Here is a 22,617-nt window from a genome sequence, read left to right as displayed (position 1 = left end):
TTTTCATTAAGTAAATATTCTTTCACATCGAAAAAAATTGTTCAAAAGATCGTTTTATCAATACAAGAGTAGATAGCCAAAGCGGGTTCAAGAATCAATGGGGTAGTTCTCGATGGTTGTTGTCCATGGGAGCTGCTGGTCATTGTCAATGAGGGTGTAGTTCTTCGCGAAAGAGGTGGAAGAAGGAATGAAGTTGCAATGTGAGTATTGAGCGTTCGGGAGGCGTGGTTTGAAGGTCTGACGTCTCTGCTGGAGCTCTGTGATTGGTAGTTTTCTGAAAAATAAGTATAGCGACTCTGCTGGAGCTCTGTGATTGGTTGTTGATGTTGAAAAAATCCACTTGGTATCGCAGTGGGAGGTCGACGCCGGTGTCGAGCTGTGGTTGGGCCCCATTGTGGATGGTACATCGTGGAGCGTGTGCGTTTTACGGGGCGCGACTTACGTGGGCCGTACCTCAGGGCGCGACCTACGTGGGCTGCACCTCGAGGCGAGACGTACGTGGTCCGTGGCACCGATAATAATAGGGTATACAAAGTGTTGCTTCAAAACACATCAAATACAGGGTGTGTACAGCGTTAAAGGAAAAAACATGGCGGTTAAATGAAAAAACATGGCGGCGGGTATTCAGTGCAGCGTGAGAAAAAAAACAAGGCCACGGGCGTTGAAGAAAAAAACATGGCTGCCAACGTAATAGAAGGAAAAGATATGAAATACAGAGTGTGTACAGCGTTAAAGAAAAAAACATTGCTGATATCAAAGTATACATCGTGCAGCGTTAAAGAAAAAAACATGGCGTCCAGCATTAAAGAAAAAAACATGGCGGGTCAAATTTCCCGGTGAATACGACGAATTCATTTTACACGAGGTATGGTCGTATGGAATTGAAAAAACTCACGTTTCATTGGATGTTGAAGGCTGTGTGGCTGCATGGACCTTGATTTGGGCTTCGTTGCGGGTACTGTAACTTCACAATTTTTCACACACACACAAATTTTCGTTTTATTCCAACTCAATGAAAATATATCAAACAGTTTCTTCGCATATTTTATTGTTATCACGTATTATCGATGAAGCCGTAGTAAACAGGAAATGTGATAAGCGACACTGAAATACATCATTTAACGGCATAAGAGTGTGTGTAAGTGAGATGGTTTGGTTAGTCTATGAGCGTGAGAGAGATGGAGGTAGCATCGAACTGATCAATTTCAAAGATAGTAGTAGCGTAAACAGTTCGGTGTTGTCAATTGTAAAATAAAGCATTATTTATGAAGGTGATGTGACTTATGAGACGTTGCCGGTTTTTGAAATTAAGCGTGAAAATGACGTCGATGGTGATGAGGGTATAACGTTTCAACGTGCGATCCCCAACATGTCAGAAGCGTTAAAGGGATTTCATGCAACGTTTTCGTTTTCATTATCATCATCATATGTGATGAAGAGTTGACTAAAAGAATGGAACAAAATATTTCAAATATTTATTATATATTCTCATTTTGGTAATATTATAAAGCCATGCGTATGGAATATCTGCGTTTCGGAGACTGCAATTATATTTGGTTCGACTGCGAATGTGGTGCACACAGGGTGAGACACCTTCGTTATTGTTGTTGTCGAATGTGGGAACCATCCACGACGTATTGTCATACTCCTCCAAATTCACAGCGTGTGTAGGTATATCCAACTCGTGAAATTTAGCAATTAGATAGTCACGTTTTTTATGCCCTCGAACATAAACCATGTCGAAATTTCGTAGATTTTCCATGAGAATGGCGGTACGAAGATATTCTTTACTCAAACAGGAAAATGGTTTGTTTGGCAGCAATAAAAAGTTACTACACTGATTTCCAATCCTAATGGCTATCTCCTCATGATGGATTGTTGCTCGATGATGAAACCTTGAATATCTACAGTAGCTATTCTCATGTTGACTTAGTGATTGATATTGAACATTATAATACATTAAAAAGCCATTTGTATAGAATATCTTCATTTCGGAGACTGCAATTATATTTGGTTCGGTTGTGACGTACAGCACGTCAAATGAAAGGGCAACTATTGTAAAATTAATCGACAAAGAAAAAAGAAAATTGAATTAAGGGTAGTCGGGGGTGTTCTTCCGCGAGACTAAATCAGCGGCCCGTCTGGGGTTAACAAGCTCGCTGAATTCGATGATTTCATGAAAAAATACTCCCAGCAATGTGTTTCTGCAAGGACTTATGATTTTTTCTAATGAAAATTGAATTAAGGGTAGAAGGGGGTGTATTTTCGTGAGACAAAATCAGTGACCCCTCTGGGGTCAATAAGCATGCCAATTTCGATGGTTTCATGGAAAAATATTCCCAGCAATGTATTTCTGCAAGGAGTTATGATTTTTTTAATGAAAATTGAATTAAGGGTAGGAGGGGGTGTATTTTCGTGAGACAAAATCAGCGACCCTTCTGGGGTTAACAAGCTTGCTAAATTCGATGGTTTCTTGAAAAATTACTCCCAGCAATGTGTTTTTGCAAGGACTTATGCTTTTTTATTAATGAAAATTGAATTAAAGGTAGTCGGGGGTGTTCTTTCGCGAGACTAAATCAGCGACCCTTCTGGGGTTAACAAGCTTGCGAAATTCGATGGTTTCATGAAAAAATACTCCCAGCAATGTGTTTTTGCAACGACTTATGATTTTTTTTTAATGAAAATTGAATTAAGGGTAGTCGGGGGTGTTCTTTCGCGAGACAAAATCAGTGACCCCTCTGGGGTTAATAAGCATGCCAAATTCGATGGTTGCATGGAAAAATATTCTCAGCAATGTATTTCTGCAAGGAGTTATGATTAATGAAAATTGAATAAAGGGTAGAAGGGGGTGTATTTTCGTGAGACAAAATCAGCGACCCATCTGGGGTTAACAAGCTTGCTAAATTCGATTGGTTTCTTGAAAAAATACTCCCAGCAATGTGTTTTGCAAGGACTTATGCTTTTTTTTAATGAAAATTGAATTAAGGGTAGTCGGGGGTGTTCTTTCGCGAGACCAAATCAGCGACCCTTTTAGGGTTAATAAGCATGCCAAATTCGATGGTTTCATGAAAAAAAATCCCAGCAATGTGTTTCTGAAAGGAGTTATGATATTTTCTAATGAAAATTGAATTAAGGGTAGTCGGGGGTGTATTTAATTAATTGACAGAAAAAATATTCCTAGTAACGAATTTTCTTTTGGAATTATTTTTCTGCTTCTATTATTATCAGTTGTTGTACAATTTCAATAAAATGCGGTTCATTTCATAAAAAAAAAAGGATTTTCATCATCTTTTGAATCATTTCCAATCACATCAGTTCGTTTCCAGCAATGAGTCTATCAATGTAAAAATTTCCATGGCTAGCTATGTGAATAATTAAGGTGAAACGACCTATGGGGGTCATGGATGAAAACGCATGGCCACCTTCACACTGGTTGTTTATATCATGTGTTTAACCAAATGATAATGAATCAATTGATTGAATACAGTCAGTATTAGACTAGTCGCACACTGACAACTTTTTAGTCTCGACAACTAAATAATCTATTCCCCCCCTAAAAAAGCAATCTCAATTTCTTGTAATTTTTCAGTTGCCACAAGTAAACAATCGTCTGTGTTCTCGAAAGTGAGAATGTTTTCTGTCTTTGTGATTCAAAGGTTGGTTGAATAAAGTGAATAATGTGCGGCTGGCCTGAATGTGATAACGTTCAGTTCGCTGCGCGCTGTACAGATTAGAACGAAAGAATATAGATTCCCGAAAGCACAAATATCGACAATTGCTTCAATCACACATTTTTTTGTTATATGTTTCAACGTTGTTTTCCAGTAATATAAGTGTTGTTTACATATCGATGATAATAGTTATAATAAGTCGATATAGTAGTGGACTTTTTCTGTTCGTATTTTCATGGCTTGTGAAATGAATGAGTTCTGATAAACAACTTAATATCTAGGGGTGAAAGTAAATAAAGAAAGAATATTCCCTGATAGTTTTCAGAAAGCAGCCTTGTGATATTAATTTTGTTTACCCCAGCTAGTACTTGGATATTCAACTTCGTATTTCTGTTCTGAAATCTACTCATACCTACACTACAAAAAAATTGATATCTTCTCGAATAACTGAAGGCTGAAGATTAAAAATTGTTTTTTTTCAATTCCTCTAAATATATCCCAATCTTTCAGTTATGTTCGACGGAGAGATGATAGAGGGCGCACCCCCGCTATGGTGCGCAGCAGCCGCCGGCCACCTGGACATTGTCAAATTGTTGATAAGTTGCGGAGCCAAGGTGAATACAACCACCAGGACAAACTCTACTCCTTTGAGGGCGGCATGTTTCGACGGACACTTAGAAATTGTGAAGTACCTAGTGCAACACGGCGCGGACATCGAAGTGGCTAACCGACACGGCCATACCTGTTTAATGATCGCGTGTTATAAAGGACATCTACGTATAGCTAGGTACTTACTGAGTTTGAAAGCTAGTGTCAATAGGAAAAGTGTCAAAGGTAACACGGCGTTACACGATTGTGCGGAATCCGGGAGTTTAGATATTTTGAAATTATTAATCGATTATGGAGCGACGATGGACGTAGATTCTTATGGTAAGTAGAATTTAATTCATTTATAAACGGGAGAACCCTTTCTTCGACATTAAATATTCTTAATATTAATTTCAAAAATATATAGGTACTTCAAATACAAATCTCTCTTTTTTTCATATGTGACTCTCGTGTTAATGTTGCTCATAAGTTGTGAACAACAAACTTTATTATACAGGGTGTTTATTAAACATGCCGCAGAAAATTGAGGGACCATTCCTTGGACTATTCTAAGGATATTTTGTCCTTTGATGATTTTTGATAGGGCTCCGTATAATTTCTCAATAAAATCCAATTTTCAATGATGAAGATCACAACTTATTTTGAACCATCTCCAATTATACTTTATTATTTGAATATGAAGGATACCGGTGTTAGGATAGGGCATCAAATTAAATCGACCAGTTCAAGTAGACTCACTTATATTCAGTTATATACGTTATCTTTATGAATGCTCAGAATCAACTGACTAATAATATCATAATCATAATATCTAGTCATTCAAGTACAGATATGATTCATATTCGCAACGTTGATGGAGGTCCGCCACCACTGAACAGGAAATACCGTTGGGAGGGGCATGTGGAAACATTCATAAAACTGCAGATATGTTGTTATCTTGTTTATTCACATCAAGACCCCATCCTATTGGTAGTAGGGAATTTGCATGTGTTTGTCCAAATGATATCATCGTTTTCATTGTGGTAGTTATGCCGGGTTTTCGAACAACGGCCACTTGCTCTCCACCCATTTCATAGCGAATTTCGTCGAAGAGGAAGGCGAGGGCATTATTATATAGGTAGTACTGCTTCGTGGCATCAGATGGTGTGAACTTCCCCTCGATATAAATGTAACTGTCTGCAATATCGAGAATAAGGTCTTGAAAATTGATTGGGATTCGGATATCATCTGAAATTTTGTAATATGGTGATCCATACGATTTATATGTATGCTCATGAAGGCTGATTAGAAGATGATCAAACATGGGCTCCTCGAATACCTCAAGCTTATCACTCGTGGTGATGGTCGCCATGTTATTAATATTTTTCATATCGCACCTTAAAGCCAATAGATTTGAGAAAGTTTGAACTACTAGCGCTTAGCCTATATCTTGACCGTTTGGTGGGCATACGTGGAATGAATCGACTTTAAGATTTTCTCTTCTTTAAATGCACATGATCATAGTCTCCACCGAATGCATTCAACTGCTGCCGCTGCTGTAATCGCTGGCTATTGAAGCACAACTCCATTTTTTAGAAACAATTATGGTGAAATCAATAGCTTTATCAATTATCATCACCTGCTCAGCGTTAGGAAATGATAAATACTGAGTTAAAATTTTGTCAACTCCTGCTTTATACTGATTTTTTCACAGATGATCATCGCTCACCATCGTTTTTGCTCAATTGTTTGAATGCTTATCGAGGGATTCTTATTTTTATGAAACAAAATGTGTAAATTGCAACTTGTGTTAATACTCATTCGTGCCCTCTAAATAATACTTTACCAATCAATTATATGTACCTGAATGTGCTGCGCAATCTTCACATTCTGCAGAGAAAATTCTCTGTTCAGCTTCATCACATACTGCTGTTACAGAGTAACACTTCTGTTTAACATTATGTTCGGCAGTAATACGAGCTTTCACTACATATATTTTTGCTTCTCTATTTACTTGAACATATCCAATAGCTGAATCGCCATAAGAATATCTTTCGGACCCAAAAACACAAATATCATCAGGTTAGAATAAGAAGTGATTGTAAACATTTTCTTAAAAAACATTTCACTACATTATTTGATGTTATGTACACTTTTTCAATGTTAGTAAAAGCAAATAACTAGAAAACTGAACGAAAAGTTGAAATTAAAGACACTTATACACAATAATTATTCAAGTACCTTACAGCTTTGACGCCTCTAATCTCAGCTGAAGTGAAATCGGGATGATTTGCGAAAAAACTTGTCATCATGAAGACATCTATTCTCAGCAAATTGTCAGATTGTGCCATGACAAATCCGGCTTCAGTCATTGTATTTATTTTCTGAGACGTTCACAGTAATGATAAAATGATAATAGCCAAATAACTGCTTGCAAAACTCTAATTAGACGGACAAACAATAATAGAATAGTACAGAACAGCATGTAAATAAATGTTGTTGACATGGACTTTGACGTCATCCTAAGATCCTATCAATCCCTTTGCGTTTTACCTAATTTGAGTCTGTCTCGTAATTTTTACGTTTTCAATTATGAACTATTCAAAATGTATAAAGTATATAGTCATGTGAACCCATTTACATTGATCTGGTATCAAAATAGATTGAGAAGAAAATTAAAATGAGCTATTTTATATTACATGCATATGACCTATTTTTATAATGATAGGAGGTGAGTTAGCTTCTTTAGAATAGGCGATAACATTATTTTTCACATCCACATTGAATATGGAGTTGTAGGAATAAAAACCGTGTAAGCCCAGACCATAATTAGCGCCACTATCCAATTCGATGGGTGGGTAAAAGTTGGTACTCAACTCGCTAGAGTGTCTCGACAATGAAAACGTGCGTGACATGACTGATGAATTTTCACTGATTCATGTCTTTTTATTGTTGACAGCAGAAATTGTGGAGTAATCGTCGTTTTTTAGGTGGTCTGTCCAGATGATCCATCCCATTATGTGTGACTTCACTTTACAATAACAACAGAAAATTTTTCTTGTAGGTGGACCATCATTCACATCGGAATTATTGCTATTTCCGCTGGAATTATTCTGATGGTCTTCGCAGTACTGATACTTTAAGACATCAATATCATTTTGTAGATTTTGTGGTAACTTATCCCATACAGATGCAATTTCATGCGATGCACACCCAATCAATACCTCTTTCGGCATATCAGCGAGTTGTTCTTTACTCATTTCTCGTAAAGTGTGTACTCTGGAATATGCAATCAATGAATGACTCATCCTCTTGATACTTTCCCTGCCCTGCGCTGGTGTTATCTCCATGTCTTGCTTTGTAGAAATTCCAAACACAAATGACTACACCATACTGTGTTGAATTGTTGTTTACGCTCATGGTTATATGTGATAATATTGATAGGATTTGAATCCCTATAAAAATAGTGACTCAATTCTTTTGGAGGGGGTAAATCATCGAAACTATCAAAATATTTCACTGAAGTGTCACTTTTTCTGTATGCTACCCAATGTGTTTCTTGACCATGTCGACTCTCCAAATTTACTATGGCAGATTCAAATCGGAGTGGTCCCGATTTTGGCAAATCGTCACGCATATATACCCCCCGAAAATATGAAATCATCATTTTCTTAGCATGATAGTTGAGGTCAATGTTGGAGAGAGGTCTTTGAGGTAGCAAATCTATGAATTTTCTGAAATTTGAGGTTTCAAATAGACTCAATCCTTTACGGTAAGGCTTCAAGTAGATACCACTTCCTCGTTTACCTAGAGCGATTGCCTCCATGTTTTTATTATGTCGATTTGCCTCACTCAATTGCTCCCTACTAGCTTTCGCTGCTTGTACTGCTTTTGTTATGCCAGCTATAGCACCGGCTGAACTACCTAGTGCCGATAAACCAGCAAAAATTGGAATCAGTGGTAGTAGTCCACTAATTTTAGGAATCGGTATGATTCGCGGTGTGCGAATTTTCTTTTTCCCACCCACATCCTTCGTATATTTGTGTGCTGCTTTTAGTGCAATTTCAGCTGCTCTTTTAGAATTTTTGACAACAAATTCACTTCCGCCCGCTATGTGTAGAACATCGCGCACTTTCTAAACGATTCCAGAACCAAAAGCTATCACCTTAGAATCTTTCAATAGTTTTTTTGATTTTTTTTTCTTGGTAGGACCCTTTTTTTCTGTATTCGTGACTGCTTGGATGGACTCGCAACCCATACCAAATCGCCGTTTTGCTTCATTATATTCGTAATTAGCCAAGCGGCTCCTTTCTCTCCAATAGATGCGTCTTTTGCCTCGAATCGATTCCAAGCACTTTCTGCAAGCTCCTGATCCGCTATGTGTCTAGCTGGAAGATTGTTAGGATTCTGTGAATATGCAATATCGTGTTTTCGGCATGCAGAATCCAGTTGATTGACACCCGGATCACCTCTCGCCAATCTTTTCTGCAATTTGGTGCCAGGGCCGCAATACTGATAGCCAGATAAGTGTAATTCGAAGGGAATTGACCAATCCCGTACCAGATGTATTAGAATGCCGCTCAGGAGATCTGCATCGGCTCATAACCCCCATTTAAATAAAGGAGTCGATATGGAGACCTGCTTATATAGTCTCCAACTGTCATACAATGTGCATACTAAAGCAGAAGTACCAATTTTCCATCGATAATTTCGATGAAAAAGTGGGTGGCGGATCGGACGTTGTGAAACAACGTCATGGATCTTTACTTCCACTATCCATCCGTGGTCTGATTATCGAACCTTCTAATTGCAGCAAGACAAATGTTATGATTTATTTACTGACTCGCCCTCTAAGATTACGATTTTCAAATGTTTATCTTTATTCAAAGTCCCTTCATTAACACAAATATGAGTATTTACGTGAATTATTAGCTCCAATTGAAGGATTTGGATTTTACACTTTCGCCAATAATGCAGGTGAAATAGTAGAGCCTTCAGATGCCAAAACCGATTCAATATTCATTTTCGATGATGTGATGTGTGAGAAACAGGATGTTATACGATCATATTTCAGTATGTGTCGTCACAAAAATGTGGATTGCTTCTATCTAGCCCAAACATATTCACGAGTCCCGAAACAATTGATTCGAGATAATGCAAATTTTATTGTGCTATTCAAACAAGATGATATGAATCTCAATCATATTTTTTTTGACCACGTGTCACCAGATGTGACATACAAGCAATTTAAAGATATGTGTGCGAGATGTTGGGAGGATAAATATGGATTTTTAGTAATTGATAAGGATCGAGAAGTGCTAGATGGACGTTATCGAAAAGGATTTGATGAATAAATTATGGAGGGAAAAATGATGATGAAATGTGTTTGAAAAGAAAGTTAATTGAAGCAACAGATGCCGTTCGGAATAAATTCAATCAATCAGCACTTGAAAGAATCTATGAGCCAATATTAACACCTTTGAAAGCAATATCTGCCAATACTGAGGGAGCAGACAACAAAGAGTGTTACACCACATTGCCAAAAATATAGTTAAAAGTGAGGTAAAACCGAAATTTGAAGAGGCTTTCTCGAAGGATCTTCAAGCTTCTCCATCGACAACTTCAGATTTAGAATCATCTAATGTACTTGATAATGGTGATGAGGTACAAAAGCACATACAAAAGTTACTATCAGGAAATCCCTCATACGATATCGTCTTTGGAGTACACATGAACACTGAAACGGGAAATTTACAAATGGGTGTAGCTGATGTGGAGTTCATCGATGAGAAAATTGTGTTCAAGGAAAATGGTAATATTGCCACTTATCAGGGTACCCCAAAATTATATAACATGAAAGTACCATCGGAAAATATCCTCTCTTCCGATATGACCGATTATGGTGATATACTCAAATTAACGAAGGCAGCATATAAATACAATGAGAGAAAACAGGGTCTACTATCAAATAATTGGAAGAAATATCGAGAAATAATCCTACCACTATTATCCAATGGAGACCCACTACAGAACCCCAGTAGAGAAGGTGCCGGCATAATCAAAATACCCACTCAGAAGAAATATATCAGAAATAAGCATATAGATTATGTTTATTGGAATAAACTCCAAGAATTGGTTGATCGCCTTCGATTGCTTTGGAGTTCACGAATGGCTGGAAATACCGGCCACGATAATGAAATATTGGCCATAATTGAGGAATTACGTGAAGAAGGATTAGTCAATTGACCGTAATATAATGAACACGATGTATGAAGCTGACTCAGTTACTCACAGACGATCTAACTATGCATACCACAATTGATAAATTTGGGCGTAGAAGGGGTGGTGTTGGTAAACCACTTGTTGGAAGATCAAGTGTTGGATTCATTCTTCGCACCACATGGTGAGTATGACATTCAGAATGAGCGGTTGCAGAATATTGGTGAACCTGTAGACGGTGAAGACTCTGTCACTAAAAGATATGTTGACGATCAAATTAAAGAAGCCAAGGAATCAACCCTGAACTATTTCCAAGAATTCTTTGCACCAGCGCTACGATACGTCAAAAAAGACATTGATTAAAAAAATACCGAACTGCGAATCATCATTTACAAAAATGCACTCATTACTTCAGCAGTAATGTGGAGAATCAAATTGTTGTTATAACCGAGTTGGTTGATACTTTAACTGAGCGAGTTATTGAAGTTGAACAGTCAGTCGTTAAACCTGCACGTGAACTGTAGCCAACTGGATCCTCAACTTCATCACTTCGAAGAAGCCATATAGCAGTATTATGAGTGATGCAAAATGGCAGGTTGTCAAGGAAATACATAAGCCGGCGCGTCGAAATTTCCCCGTCGAAAGACAAGATAAAGGGATTTTATGACTCGTGGCAGATGGATCTGATGGAAATGCAACCATATGCTGAAGAAAATGACAGTCATAGGTACATCCTCATAGTAATCAACTTTTATTTGAAGTATGTATGGTCAAGACCATTGAGAAATAAAACTGCTGATTCAGTTACTGCAGCTATGGCGAGTGTGTTGAAAGATGCGAAACATTTCCCAGCTATGGCGAGTGTGTTGAAAGATGTGAAGCATGTCCCAAGGAAATTACAATCTGATCACGGTACCGAGTTTTATAATTCAAAATTTTCATCGCTAATGAGAGAGCACCGTATCAATCATTACTCAGCATTCAGCACAAAAAAGCTGCAATTGCGGAAATAGTCATCAGGACGTTGAAAAGTTGGATTTATAGACAATTTTCACTTCAAGGCCATCACAGTTGGTTGAATATTCTTCCTAAAATTACCAGTGAATATAACAACAAAGTTCATCGTACCATTGGCATGAAGCCTACAGATGTAAAACCATCCACAAAATTTACAGTTTATGCAAGATCAGAGAAGCAGCATGGAAAACGTGAAAAAATAAAATTTGTAATTGGAGATATGGTGCGAATCAGTAAATATAAAGGCGTATTCGAAAAAGTTTATACGGCAAACTTTACAACTGAGCTTTTCAAAGTTTTAAAAGTAAATAGAACAGATCCTATAACTTATGCGCTCAAAGATGTGAACGGACAGCCAATTAAAGGTTCCTTCTATGGTATGGAATTGAATAAAACCCATGATCCCAAAACATATTTGGTGGAGCGAGTTTTGAAACGAAAAGGACGTCGTCTATATGTAAAATGGCTGGGATTCTCCGAACATCACAACTCATGGTTCAATGAAAATTCATTAGTGAAGTAGCATTATTATTGTACTTAATGAAAAATAAAGTGGAATGTAATAAATTTGAATTTCATTATAAATTTTCTAAAACTGCGGAATCTATTATTCTTCGCTGAATAAATAGTTTCGAAATAGAAAAATCATACAAGTAATATTGTAGCAATAGATTTATTTATTTTATAAATCAACATATAATGAAATGAATTAAATTGACAAAGTAGAGTTGAAATCAGCAGGTAATTCCAGGGCATATCTGGGTGTATGTCGATATACGATTACCATGGATTTCTCGTCTCCTAATCTGCTCCTCTTGTGAATTCGACTGGGCTGGCATACCCCCCCCTCTTTTAATCGTATAGAGCGAGAAGTTGGAGTAGTGTGGGGGCGCTACCACGACCACCACCAAATCATATAAAAGTCGAGGTCCGATCCTGAACCTCACTTAGTATATGAGAGCACATCAAGATGAATTCCGAAAAAATCGCCGCTGTATTATCTAGGATATCACTTGATGATGAGAATAATTGGACGGATGATGAGTCATTGAATGGGGATGGAATGGCTTCCAACATAGAGGGAATTGTAGAAGAGGAAGTTGAAATTATAGGAGACGAGGCAGATATTGAAGCCGACGAAAAAGCTAATGTTTTGGAGCACGAGGAAATTATTGAAGGGAATATCATCGAGGATGACCTGAGTGATGAAGGTATTGTGGCTGATTCATCTGAAGATGATGGTGCCTTAATGATCGGCGTCCGATGGCTCAACGTCATCGACACATTAGAAGATCGACTGGTCCTGTATTGTGTGACAGATGCGCACGTAAGAATCAACACGATCGATGGTAGTATCCAGAAGTTATGTTGGTGCTGTTTTCGATTTTACTCGATACGGAACAATAACGGCGGCTGGTATCAAGATTTAAACACCCATGATACGGTCTCTATGATACAGCTGGGTCAGTATTGGTGTGAGGCATGTGAAAGACCGCTCACAAATTTCACAAGAGTGTCAGCATGCATAATATGTAATAGTAATAAAATTTCTCATTGTCGAATAAAAGGGAAACCACAAGAGGTTGCAGAAGAATACAATCTGTTCCTAACGAATACTGTACCTAATATGATAAGAAATATCCCAGATGTACCATTTCAGTGTAATATAAATGAAAACAACCAGTCAATTTATTTGAAACCTTTGTCTATGGAAGACTTAATTAATTTATCACGCAAGATTAAGAATAAACAAAGTAGCGGGGATGATGGTATACCTTCAGCATTAGTCAAAGAAAATATTCCTAACATGAAAGAAATACTCACGTATATCGTAAAAAAACTCTTTGAAATTTGGCATATTCCCAGAACAACTGAAGGTGTCTTCAGTTACACCTATATATAAAAACGGTGATATAGAACTCATGGAAAATTATAGGCCAATAAGTCAACCTTCTAGTTTCTCAAAATTGTTTGAATTAGCATTTTCTGAACAACTGATAGATTTCTTTAATAAATGTAACATTTTCAGTAAGAATCAACATGGTTACATCCAAGGTAGATCTACAATGTCACCCATCTTCCAATTCACTCAACATGTATTGAATTTCATTGAAAAAAAATATTTATCTTTAGGAATGTTTTTAGATCTTTCTAAAGCATATGACTGTTTGGACAGATCTCTTCTGATGTATAAATTAGAGAAGTATGGAATTAGAGGAAACGCTTTGAAATGGGCTAGTTCATACCTGAATGGTCGAACTCAGAGAGTTTCCATTAAAAGTGAGGGAATGATTTATAAATCACAGATACTTCAATCAAATATTGAAATACCGCAAGGTAGCATTCTCGGACCGATTCTATTTATAATCTTTACCAATGACTTATGCTCAATGAATACCAGAAATGATCAGTTCATAACAAGCTATGCTGATGACACAAATATATTGATTGGCGGTGAAAATTTCCCAAAAATCATAGAAAATACTGAAAATCTCTTTAAAAAAACAAAAGAATGGTTTGATAGCAACAAATTAATTCTTAACGAATCAAAAACCCACACAGTATTGTTTCGCTCAAGACAGTTGCAGTTGGAATGTCCACCGACAATTAAAATAGTTACAAAAGACAGAGAAATAACGTCAAAATCAAAGTTTCTTGGTTTATATATCAATGAATTTCTGACCTGGTCAGAACATATAGAAGATCTATGTATGAAACTCAATAGGGTGCTTTATGCTATAAGAGCTCTCAACAAACAAATATCTCCACCCAAACTCAATGAAAATAATATCGAATCGGTGGCAAAGTACGGAATTTTGTTTTGGGGATGTAGTCATGATGTTCAAAAAATGTTTGTAATACAAAAAAGAACCTTACGGGTTATGTTAAACATGGCCTACATAGCATCATGTAGAGGGTGTTTTCGGAAGAATAGTATAATGACAATTTTTGGCATATATATATATATATATATATATATATATATATATATATATATATATATATATATATATATATATATATATATATATATATATTTCAAACAAGACTCAACCTCTAACGGAAGCAAGAAACTCTTTGGAAGGTTCGAAATAGATGAACATTTTAACCTAGCAGACCACTGTTATAATATTCATGCAGTCATTGTTCACTGTGGTTCTGGCGTTGAATGTGGTCATTATTACGCCTTGGTCAAAGAAGAAACGGACTGGTTTAAGTTTGACGATAGTCGTGTCACGAAGTGTTTTGGCAATGCATTGAATTTATTGGAGCCTCTGGAGACACCCTACATTTTGTTTTATGAGAGAGAGGACATTGTTAGATCAACATCTTCAGATGATGTGGTGCTGCAGGTTTTTCCGGGTTTTCCTGCAGCTGAAAAAGCAAATGCGTCACTGGAATCAATGAAGTCGCCCCGGAGCGCCAATTAATTTTTATTGTTGTATTTATTTTATATATATATATATGTATATATATATGAATGTATATATATATATATATATATATATATATATATATATATATGAATGCTTAATATATTTTTTCAAAAATAAAGATACCTTTTTGACCTATAATATTTCACACGGGCATGAAACAAGAACGAGAAATATCATGTATCCATTACACAGACTCTCTATAACAGAAAGTAGTCCTCACTACATGTGTATAAAATTTTTCAATAAATTGCCAACTCGAATAAAATCAATTAATGACATCAGCAAATTCAAGAAAGAAATTAAAAAAATTATTATAGAAAATGAACCATATAATACTGGTGAATATTTTAATTGTAATTGTCCCAGCTGATAGGCAACTCTATATGTCTTCAATATATGTTTATGAATATTTTTGCAACATATTTTATACCTACTTTATTATTTAATTATTTTTTAGATTTTATATATACAAATGTTTAATGTTTCTCTGTGACGCCTTTTCATTCTATGCCTTCATTATAATATTATTATTATTATTAGTGTCAAACCTGTGATACACTAACCGTGGGCCTTCTGGTCAAAAAACAGCCATTTTCAGGGCTACATTATATATACAAACAGTAGTAATCTAAAGCAAATGAACTTCAAACGTTCAAGCCAGTCTCTATATACCTACACAGTAGGTTTAATGGACTGGCGCTTATCAGAAAACAACTACTCCCCTGGCTAATACCACGAAGGGCGTTGGATTATATCCGATAGGCGTCAGTGCAGGAATCTTCACATAAATTTTCCTGCATTTGCAATTGGCAATACAACTGAAAGAGTCGACCTTCAATTATGGAACGGGCACACTTGCAGACCGGTTTCGGGCTTATTAGCCACTCATCAGTGCAAGATAGTGACCATCATCGACCTAAAGTCAATGATATTCCACAATTGAAAATCTGAATTCTTTCAGAGTATTTCATTCCTCTTCCAAAGTTGGAGCGAACATCACAAAATGTCACGCCATCTAGTGGGCAAGAACGGGCAAGTGTGCCCGTTCCATAATTGAAGGTCGACTCTTTCAGTTGTATTGCCAATTGCATATGCAGGAAATTTTCTGTGAAGATTCCTGCACTGACGCCTGTCGGATATAATCCAACGCCCTTCGTGGTATTAGCCAGGGGAGTAGTTGTTTTCTGATAGGCGTCAGTCCATTAAACCTACTGTGTAGGTATATAGAGACTGGCTTGAACGTTTGAAGTTCATTTGCTTTAGATTGTTGACTGCCAGTCTTCAAGCATAGCCCACTGACTAATAAGAAAGTCAAACAGTAGTAGTAGTAGTACACCAGAGAATATCGTCTCACGGCATGATACTCTTCCTCTCAGGTCTTTCATATGAATGAAAGTTGGAAAATTTCCACATAGTAGTAGAATATGAAATCGGTTTACAGCTGAAAATATACATTTTCATTGAATAACTAGTCTATTTTCGATTTTACACGGAAAATAGTTATGACGAAAGTAGTTGTATGAAATTGGATATCTTACAATTGAGAATGAATATCAACTACACCCTGCCCCAAATATCATGATCATTGTAGCAAATTCCGCGGCTGCCATTGAAATAATGATGCAGGTGCAACCGCGAATCAGCGACTATGACAGAATGAATGAATTGATCCACGGATTATTCGCCACTGTCGCGGACCTGCGAATAATCCGCGGATGAAACCGCGGATCCGTGGAATCGATGAAAGTTCGCGATGTACGTGAGACATTAAATACACTCTGCTTTAAAGTTATGACGCGGTTGCAACCGCTGATTCGCAACCGCGGCGGAATGAATCACGACTTAATTCGTTGAATGAATCATAATTCGCGAGATAAATATAGGAAACAGATGTGGTCCGATTCGCTCCGATTCAAAAATTTTTCGACACGCGAATTAATTCATGGCTGCCGTTAAAATTATTTTGCGGATTCACGGATCCGTGGTCACGGTCGCGGATCCGCGGATAATTTGCCTATAAAACCGCAGATCTGCGGTCATGGCCGCGGATCCGCGGTTTTATCCGCGGAATATCCGCGGATTCGGAATTAATTTATTTCACGGGTCGAAAAATGTTTTGACCCTGGGTCAACTACTCAGTCAACAATACCTTAGGAGTTGAGGATATGTAGTTTATTCCCAGATATCGTAGCTTGCAGCTCAACCCCTCGATTGTAGGCGACTTAGAAGTTGGAGATATAAAGATTACTCCTAACTTGAGATTACTATGCAGATTCTATCATCACGCATTAGTATTATCACTCTCAGATATCATCCGTCACATATATATGAAGTAAAATACACTATAATTACAAGTCCATCTTCTCTATGGACCATCATCAATTGGTTCTCTTTGCAGGCAACTCAGGAGGAAAATTTTACTTGAATGATTTTCATTCAACCAAATTTACTTTAATTTCATTTCAAATAGACTAATTTGTAGTTATGTCAGCATAATATTTGGAAAAAAGCAGAAGCAGATTTTTTTGTCAGAATTTATTTTTAGAAAAAAAATCAACAAACTAATTGCTATTATTTCCAGGGGGTGAAGTGTAAATGTAGAACAATTCAGTGTTTGAAATTCGAAAGCAACAAGAATGAAAATCTTCATGAAACTCTGAGTGATTATTATGAGAAACTCTGAGTGATTATTATGGAAAACTAATAAGGGAGAGGGAGGAAGACACTGCCCCAACCTCGCAGTGCCCCGTGTATACCAACCAAAAAGTGTGTACTCCGTGGAAGGAAAGGATTAAGAGTGGGACAAATGAGGAAACTATTACATATCGTCATGTGAATTGACGACCTCATCAACCGGGATAGGGGATGGTGGAGGACTATCCTCGATGAAGATTGGGGATGGTGGAGGACTATTCTCGAATTTCTCGGACTCATCGTCATCGTCTCCCCAAGGCAGTGGGTCATCGTCCAAATAGTCAGGATCCCACCATCCGTTAGGATCCGGGTACTCGCCATCAGATATGTCCGCTTCATCGCTGCCGGTTACATGCAGCACCTGCATTCTATAATCATGATTCATATATTCAAATCCAATGTTGTGAGGTGCTGTGATCGAATGAACGAAACCTTCTTGGAGAGACATGTAGTATGGTAACTGAGGCCGGGAGGCATCAGATAATTCCTACTTTCATACTTTTGAGATAGAGTAGGAAGGAGTGGGGAAGGATTGGGGATGATGTGGAATGAAGTGTTCACAAGATATTTTTTCCGGAATGGAAAGAAGGGAGGGAAGTGGACACTGTCCCAACCACGCAATGCCCTGTGTACACCAACCAACTCACGTGCACTCCATGAAAAAAAAGGATCTAGGGAAAGGAAATAGATGAAGGTTATGTTCCAACGACATCAACTTTTTTTCTGATCCGCTCCCTAAGAGCCTCAACACGCTCGCCCATTTCGTCGACCTCCATGCGGTACCGATTAGTTGAATCCGCCTCAGCACGGTACTCCTCGTTCAGCCAACAAACGCCGTTTCTGTTCGACTAGCTGCGCCTGTCGAACTTCAAATCGTCGTTTACGTGCTGCCATCTCCGTCAATTTTTCATCGCTGCCCCGGATCGTCACCAGCTCTGCCTTTTTCTCTCGGCATATTCAAGCACGTCCTCGACTAAACAGGAGGTCCTCTGCGATGACTGTAACTCCACCTCGCTGCCAGAGGGTTGGGGAGAAGTCACCTACTGAACACTTGGCGCAGGCATCGGTGGCGGAGGTGCTATGGGGCCGGGAAGTAGTTGATAATATGGCTCGGCCGTGGTCTCCGAAGATGCCATAATGGCTGGCTCGATGTTGCACTCAGCAGTTAACATCTGCGGAGCCGTCGGTGACTGCTTTTTCGCCTTGGTCGCCTTAGCCTTCGAGACAGTGGCGGTATCATATGGAAGGGGTCCGCCAGAGGGTCGAGGTCATTGGCGGCCGTCGATAAGGGTTAGACTCGTCCTACATCTTCATATACTTCTGCAGCTCCGACTGCTTTGGCTTCACCGACGACACCACCTGTTTTGGTTTAGCGGCGGGCCTCCTCTTAGCCGGTTCGGGAGCAGCAAACTCATCATCACTACCGCTCGGTGCCGCTCTCTTACCGACAATCTTCGACCCCTTCTTCGCAACTTTGGCGGTACTCTTCGTTTCAGGAGAAGGGGTGGTCGAAGGATCCAGCTGCATCCGGGTTTTGGATCCGCCATTACCAATACAACTTCTTCAGGAAGGGGGCTAAGTGGAGGTCCAAGTTGGAATTCCGTTAAGAAGTCCACGATATCCTGCGGTTGCTCTGATTGCTGCACCACCACGTCCTGCAGGATGTTGACCTTACCCTCCAGGGATTTACCAGCGTCAATGAAGGAAGACATACTGCACACTAGAAATTCACAAAATATTAGAATAAAGCATAATAATCAACATTACTTATATACTCACAGTTTTTATTTGGAGAAGATGAACACAGCTAGAGACCCAACTAAATTCGGTAGATATTCGAAGGCTAGAACAAGCAGTTCGAATGATGATAGCTGAATTAACTAATCATCTGATTGTTCCCCCAATAATCTTATGAGTTGATCTAATTTTTCATCAGAATCCGCCTCATGATTAGGCACAGTTTTGAGGGCGTCGATAAGGAATTTGAAATTTACCTCAGGGCTGGTTTGGTAGAACCCAATATCCTTATGCCCACACGGTAATGTTTTTGTGGTATTGGGGATGATGAATCGCTTATCATCCTTGTATGATAGCGCAACTTTATTACACATTAGAGTATACACATCGTGTAACTCACTTCGAAAAGTGCCCATCTTACGCAATATGGTATCACCCAATTCGACTATTTTCCTATAATCATCAAGTGACATTTGATTTTATATGACCGACTTTTTTATCCCTTTTGCCTTCTGCAATTCATCACTGGACTTGACATGATATGCTTTTGCGCCGGTACCATAAAAACTGATAATTGGATCATTAGGGAATTTGTCTTTCATCTTTCCCAATATTGGTTCAGTTATAGGCATAGCAAACTGATTTCCAACTTTGTAGTTGGATGTATCGAATTTCTCTACATTTTCCCTCATGAAATCATAAAAGTTCTCCGTGAAAATTTTATGAATGAGAGAGTCGGTATCGGTGTAGAGGAGAGAAGCATTTGACCCATATTTTTTTATGAATTTATAAAAAACTCATACATAACTGTTTTAGATAAATCAAGAATACTGAATCCAAGATATAGGGGTTTATTTTAATTTATTTTCACTTTACCCATATGAATGGCGACAAAGTCCTCTGAGAAAATTGAAAGTGTTTTAAAATTTGGTCGAGCGATGAGAGCATTCGCACCAGTGGCACGCTTTATAGACTCCCAATGGGTCACAAGCTGAATGTCATTTCTATTATCAACGTTCTCCATTGTTTTTCCAAAGACAGCATTTGTTCTTGTCTTGAAAATATTTTTATGATAAACATTTGTAGCTTGATTTCTCATTAGGGTATTCAGGTCTACATATTTCTTCAACCCTGGTGATTGATTGAATGAGAGAACTCTGTGAGTCCTCATCACTTTCAGTTCATTTTCAATTGCCTGCCTCAAAGCCCTATAATGAACAATGTATTTTCTCTTATCATTCAAATTAGGTATTAATTTGGGTATTTTTAAATTTGAACCGGGTGGAATTACGCTCTCTACAAGAAATGGCAGATCCGAATGTGCATCGTGATGTTCTTCAGGGTAATGGACATCTACTTCCAGGACACAACCCTTAGGACCATCGTCTGGAACACCCATGATATCTAGTTGAAGAATTTCTTGTTCGGATAGCCATGAAAACCCACCTGTCGGTAATGGTTGGGACATACTGAGACCATATATGTCCGTAGCATCCAAATAAGTGATGAATGATGATGCTTCATTTTCATCATAATCTGGCAGAAAACGAATATTAGCAATATGCTTTCTTTCAGAACACTGACTAATACCTCCACGAATACCTTTTTGGAAAAAAGTTATCATGTCAATATCCGTAAGCAATTCCAGCTCTACACCGGTGTATTTGAGCATGGCATCCCAAGAATGGCCTGAAGAGGTGAAATAGTGGGCTGGATCTAATTTATATTTATCCAGACATATATTACGGAAATTTTCGAAAATATCGCATAAAATTAATACATCTGATTCCAAATACAGATCTGAATAGTCCCCTAACGTTTCACACTCGAACAAGGACCATACACATTTTGCCCTCTCATAATTCATCGTCAGATATATGTTTCTCGTTCAATTGATCATAAAAATCGGATTTTGATGGTAGCTCAGTACAATCTAACGTGGTCAAATCTTTGACAAATCTGTAGGGAAAAACTCCTTTCTGTCTCATCAAAAGAAATTTTTCATTTTCCGGAAAACACTTCCATGTTTCATAACATTGCTCATCTGACAAGCTCTCCCCTAACTGCTGCAGTGATGACGCCATGAATCTAAAGCTATCGATGAATCTCAGCTTTAGGAATTGTTTTTTTCAATTCACCAAATTTATCTATTGTGGTACCCATCAATAGATGCTTAGTGGAAGAAATGTAATTTTCCTTTGTTTGACCGATAACCTCCACCTTGTTCTTATCAATGCATAACTCTTTTATGAACAAGTGGCAGTCATAGCCGCTCAAATTATGGAAAATTATTGGAACAAAATTCGGTAACTTGTAATTCAAATTACATCGAGAATGTGCAGCTCCATATCTTTTCCTTCCCGTTAAGTGACAATGATCTCTCACTTTGACGTTACCCAATTCGAAGGGTTTCTCACAAATACCGCAACTATCAGCAGTTAAAAATTCATTCTCCTCTGATGCTGTTAATAGCTTCATTGACACGATACGATTCAAATATGTAAGTAGATGACCCTCAGGTCAGACTCCAGTCTGGCTACAAATACTTTGGCAGCGTCCTCCCCACGATATAGAACAAATTTGAAGGCTGAATCATCGAAAGAACGAATTCGGTATGAGAATGAGTATGGCTCGTGAATAAATGATTTATTTGTGAAGGAACGTGTTGGATCCGGTTCATTTGTATGTATAGGCTTCAGAATTGATTCAAAATCAGCATATACCTACCATGAAGGGGACTTTCAACTGCCTTTCAAAATTTTCAAATTTCAATATATTTTCCGGTATGGCCCTACCACATTTATCAATTTTGACTTGCGTTGTGGGAATGGTGGTACAAATAAAATTGCAATAATTCAACTGATGTCGCAATAATTTGCGTTCGTCTGAAAAATACATCAATCACCCATCACAAAAATACATCCTATGCCCGTGGATTGAAATTTGTGATGAAACTAACCTTGATAGATCTTTTATTCAGTAATAGTGGCTATTACCAGATTCATCATTCATATTCTCAAATTTTGGAATATCACGTAATTTCATGGGAAAATCTATACCTTCAACATTAAGTACATCTCTGAAGTCTGGATATGATCCTACTTCAGAAGTTCTCGTTTGCGCTGGTCGCAGAGCTGATGTCACCGCCCAAGCGAAACAAAAATGATCTTCATTTTCCACATTAACTACTGCCCTTTTCAAAGCGATGAATTCTGGAAGCTTGATGTAGGAGGATCCACTGAGAGAACTATATT

General features: G+C 37.9%; 1 protein-coding gene across 7 annotated transcripts in view; it reads left to right on the top strand.

The window, feature by feature from the left end:
• The window catches only part of LOC111512544 (protein fem-1 homolog CG6966), a 452,752-nt gene that overhangs the window by 337,620 nt on the left and 92,515 nt on the right, over window positions 1-22,617 (top strand). For 6 of the 7 annotated variants that reach the window (XM_074179254.1, XM_074179257.1, XM_074179255.1 and 3 more), the window contains one exon: window positions 4,182-4,601. The exons of the other annotated variant lie outside the window; for it this stretch is intronic. In XM_074179254.1, coding sequence (XP_074035355.1) covers window positions 4,182-4,601 — 420 coding nt within the window. The remainder of the gene's footprint in view (window positions 1-4,181; window positions 4,602-22,617) is intronic. 7 annotated transcript variants of the gene reach the window in all.

This window comes from Leptinotarsa decemlineata, unplaced genomic scaffold (genome assembly GCF_025532065.1).
Source record: "Leptinotarsa decemlineata unplaced genomic scaffold, Ldec_3_MD MMD2_tig00004839_RagTag_RagTag, whole genome shotgun sequence".
Classification (NCBI taxonomy): domain Eukaryota; kingdom Metazoa; phylum Arthropoda; class Insecta; order Coleoptera; family Chrysomelidae; genus Leptinotarsa; species Leptinotarsa decemlineata.
The sequence above is the reverse complement of the archived record's forward strand: the minus strand, read 5'-3'. Positions and strand labels throughout refer to the sequence as shown.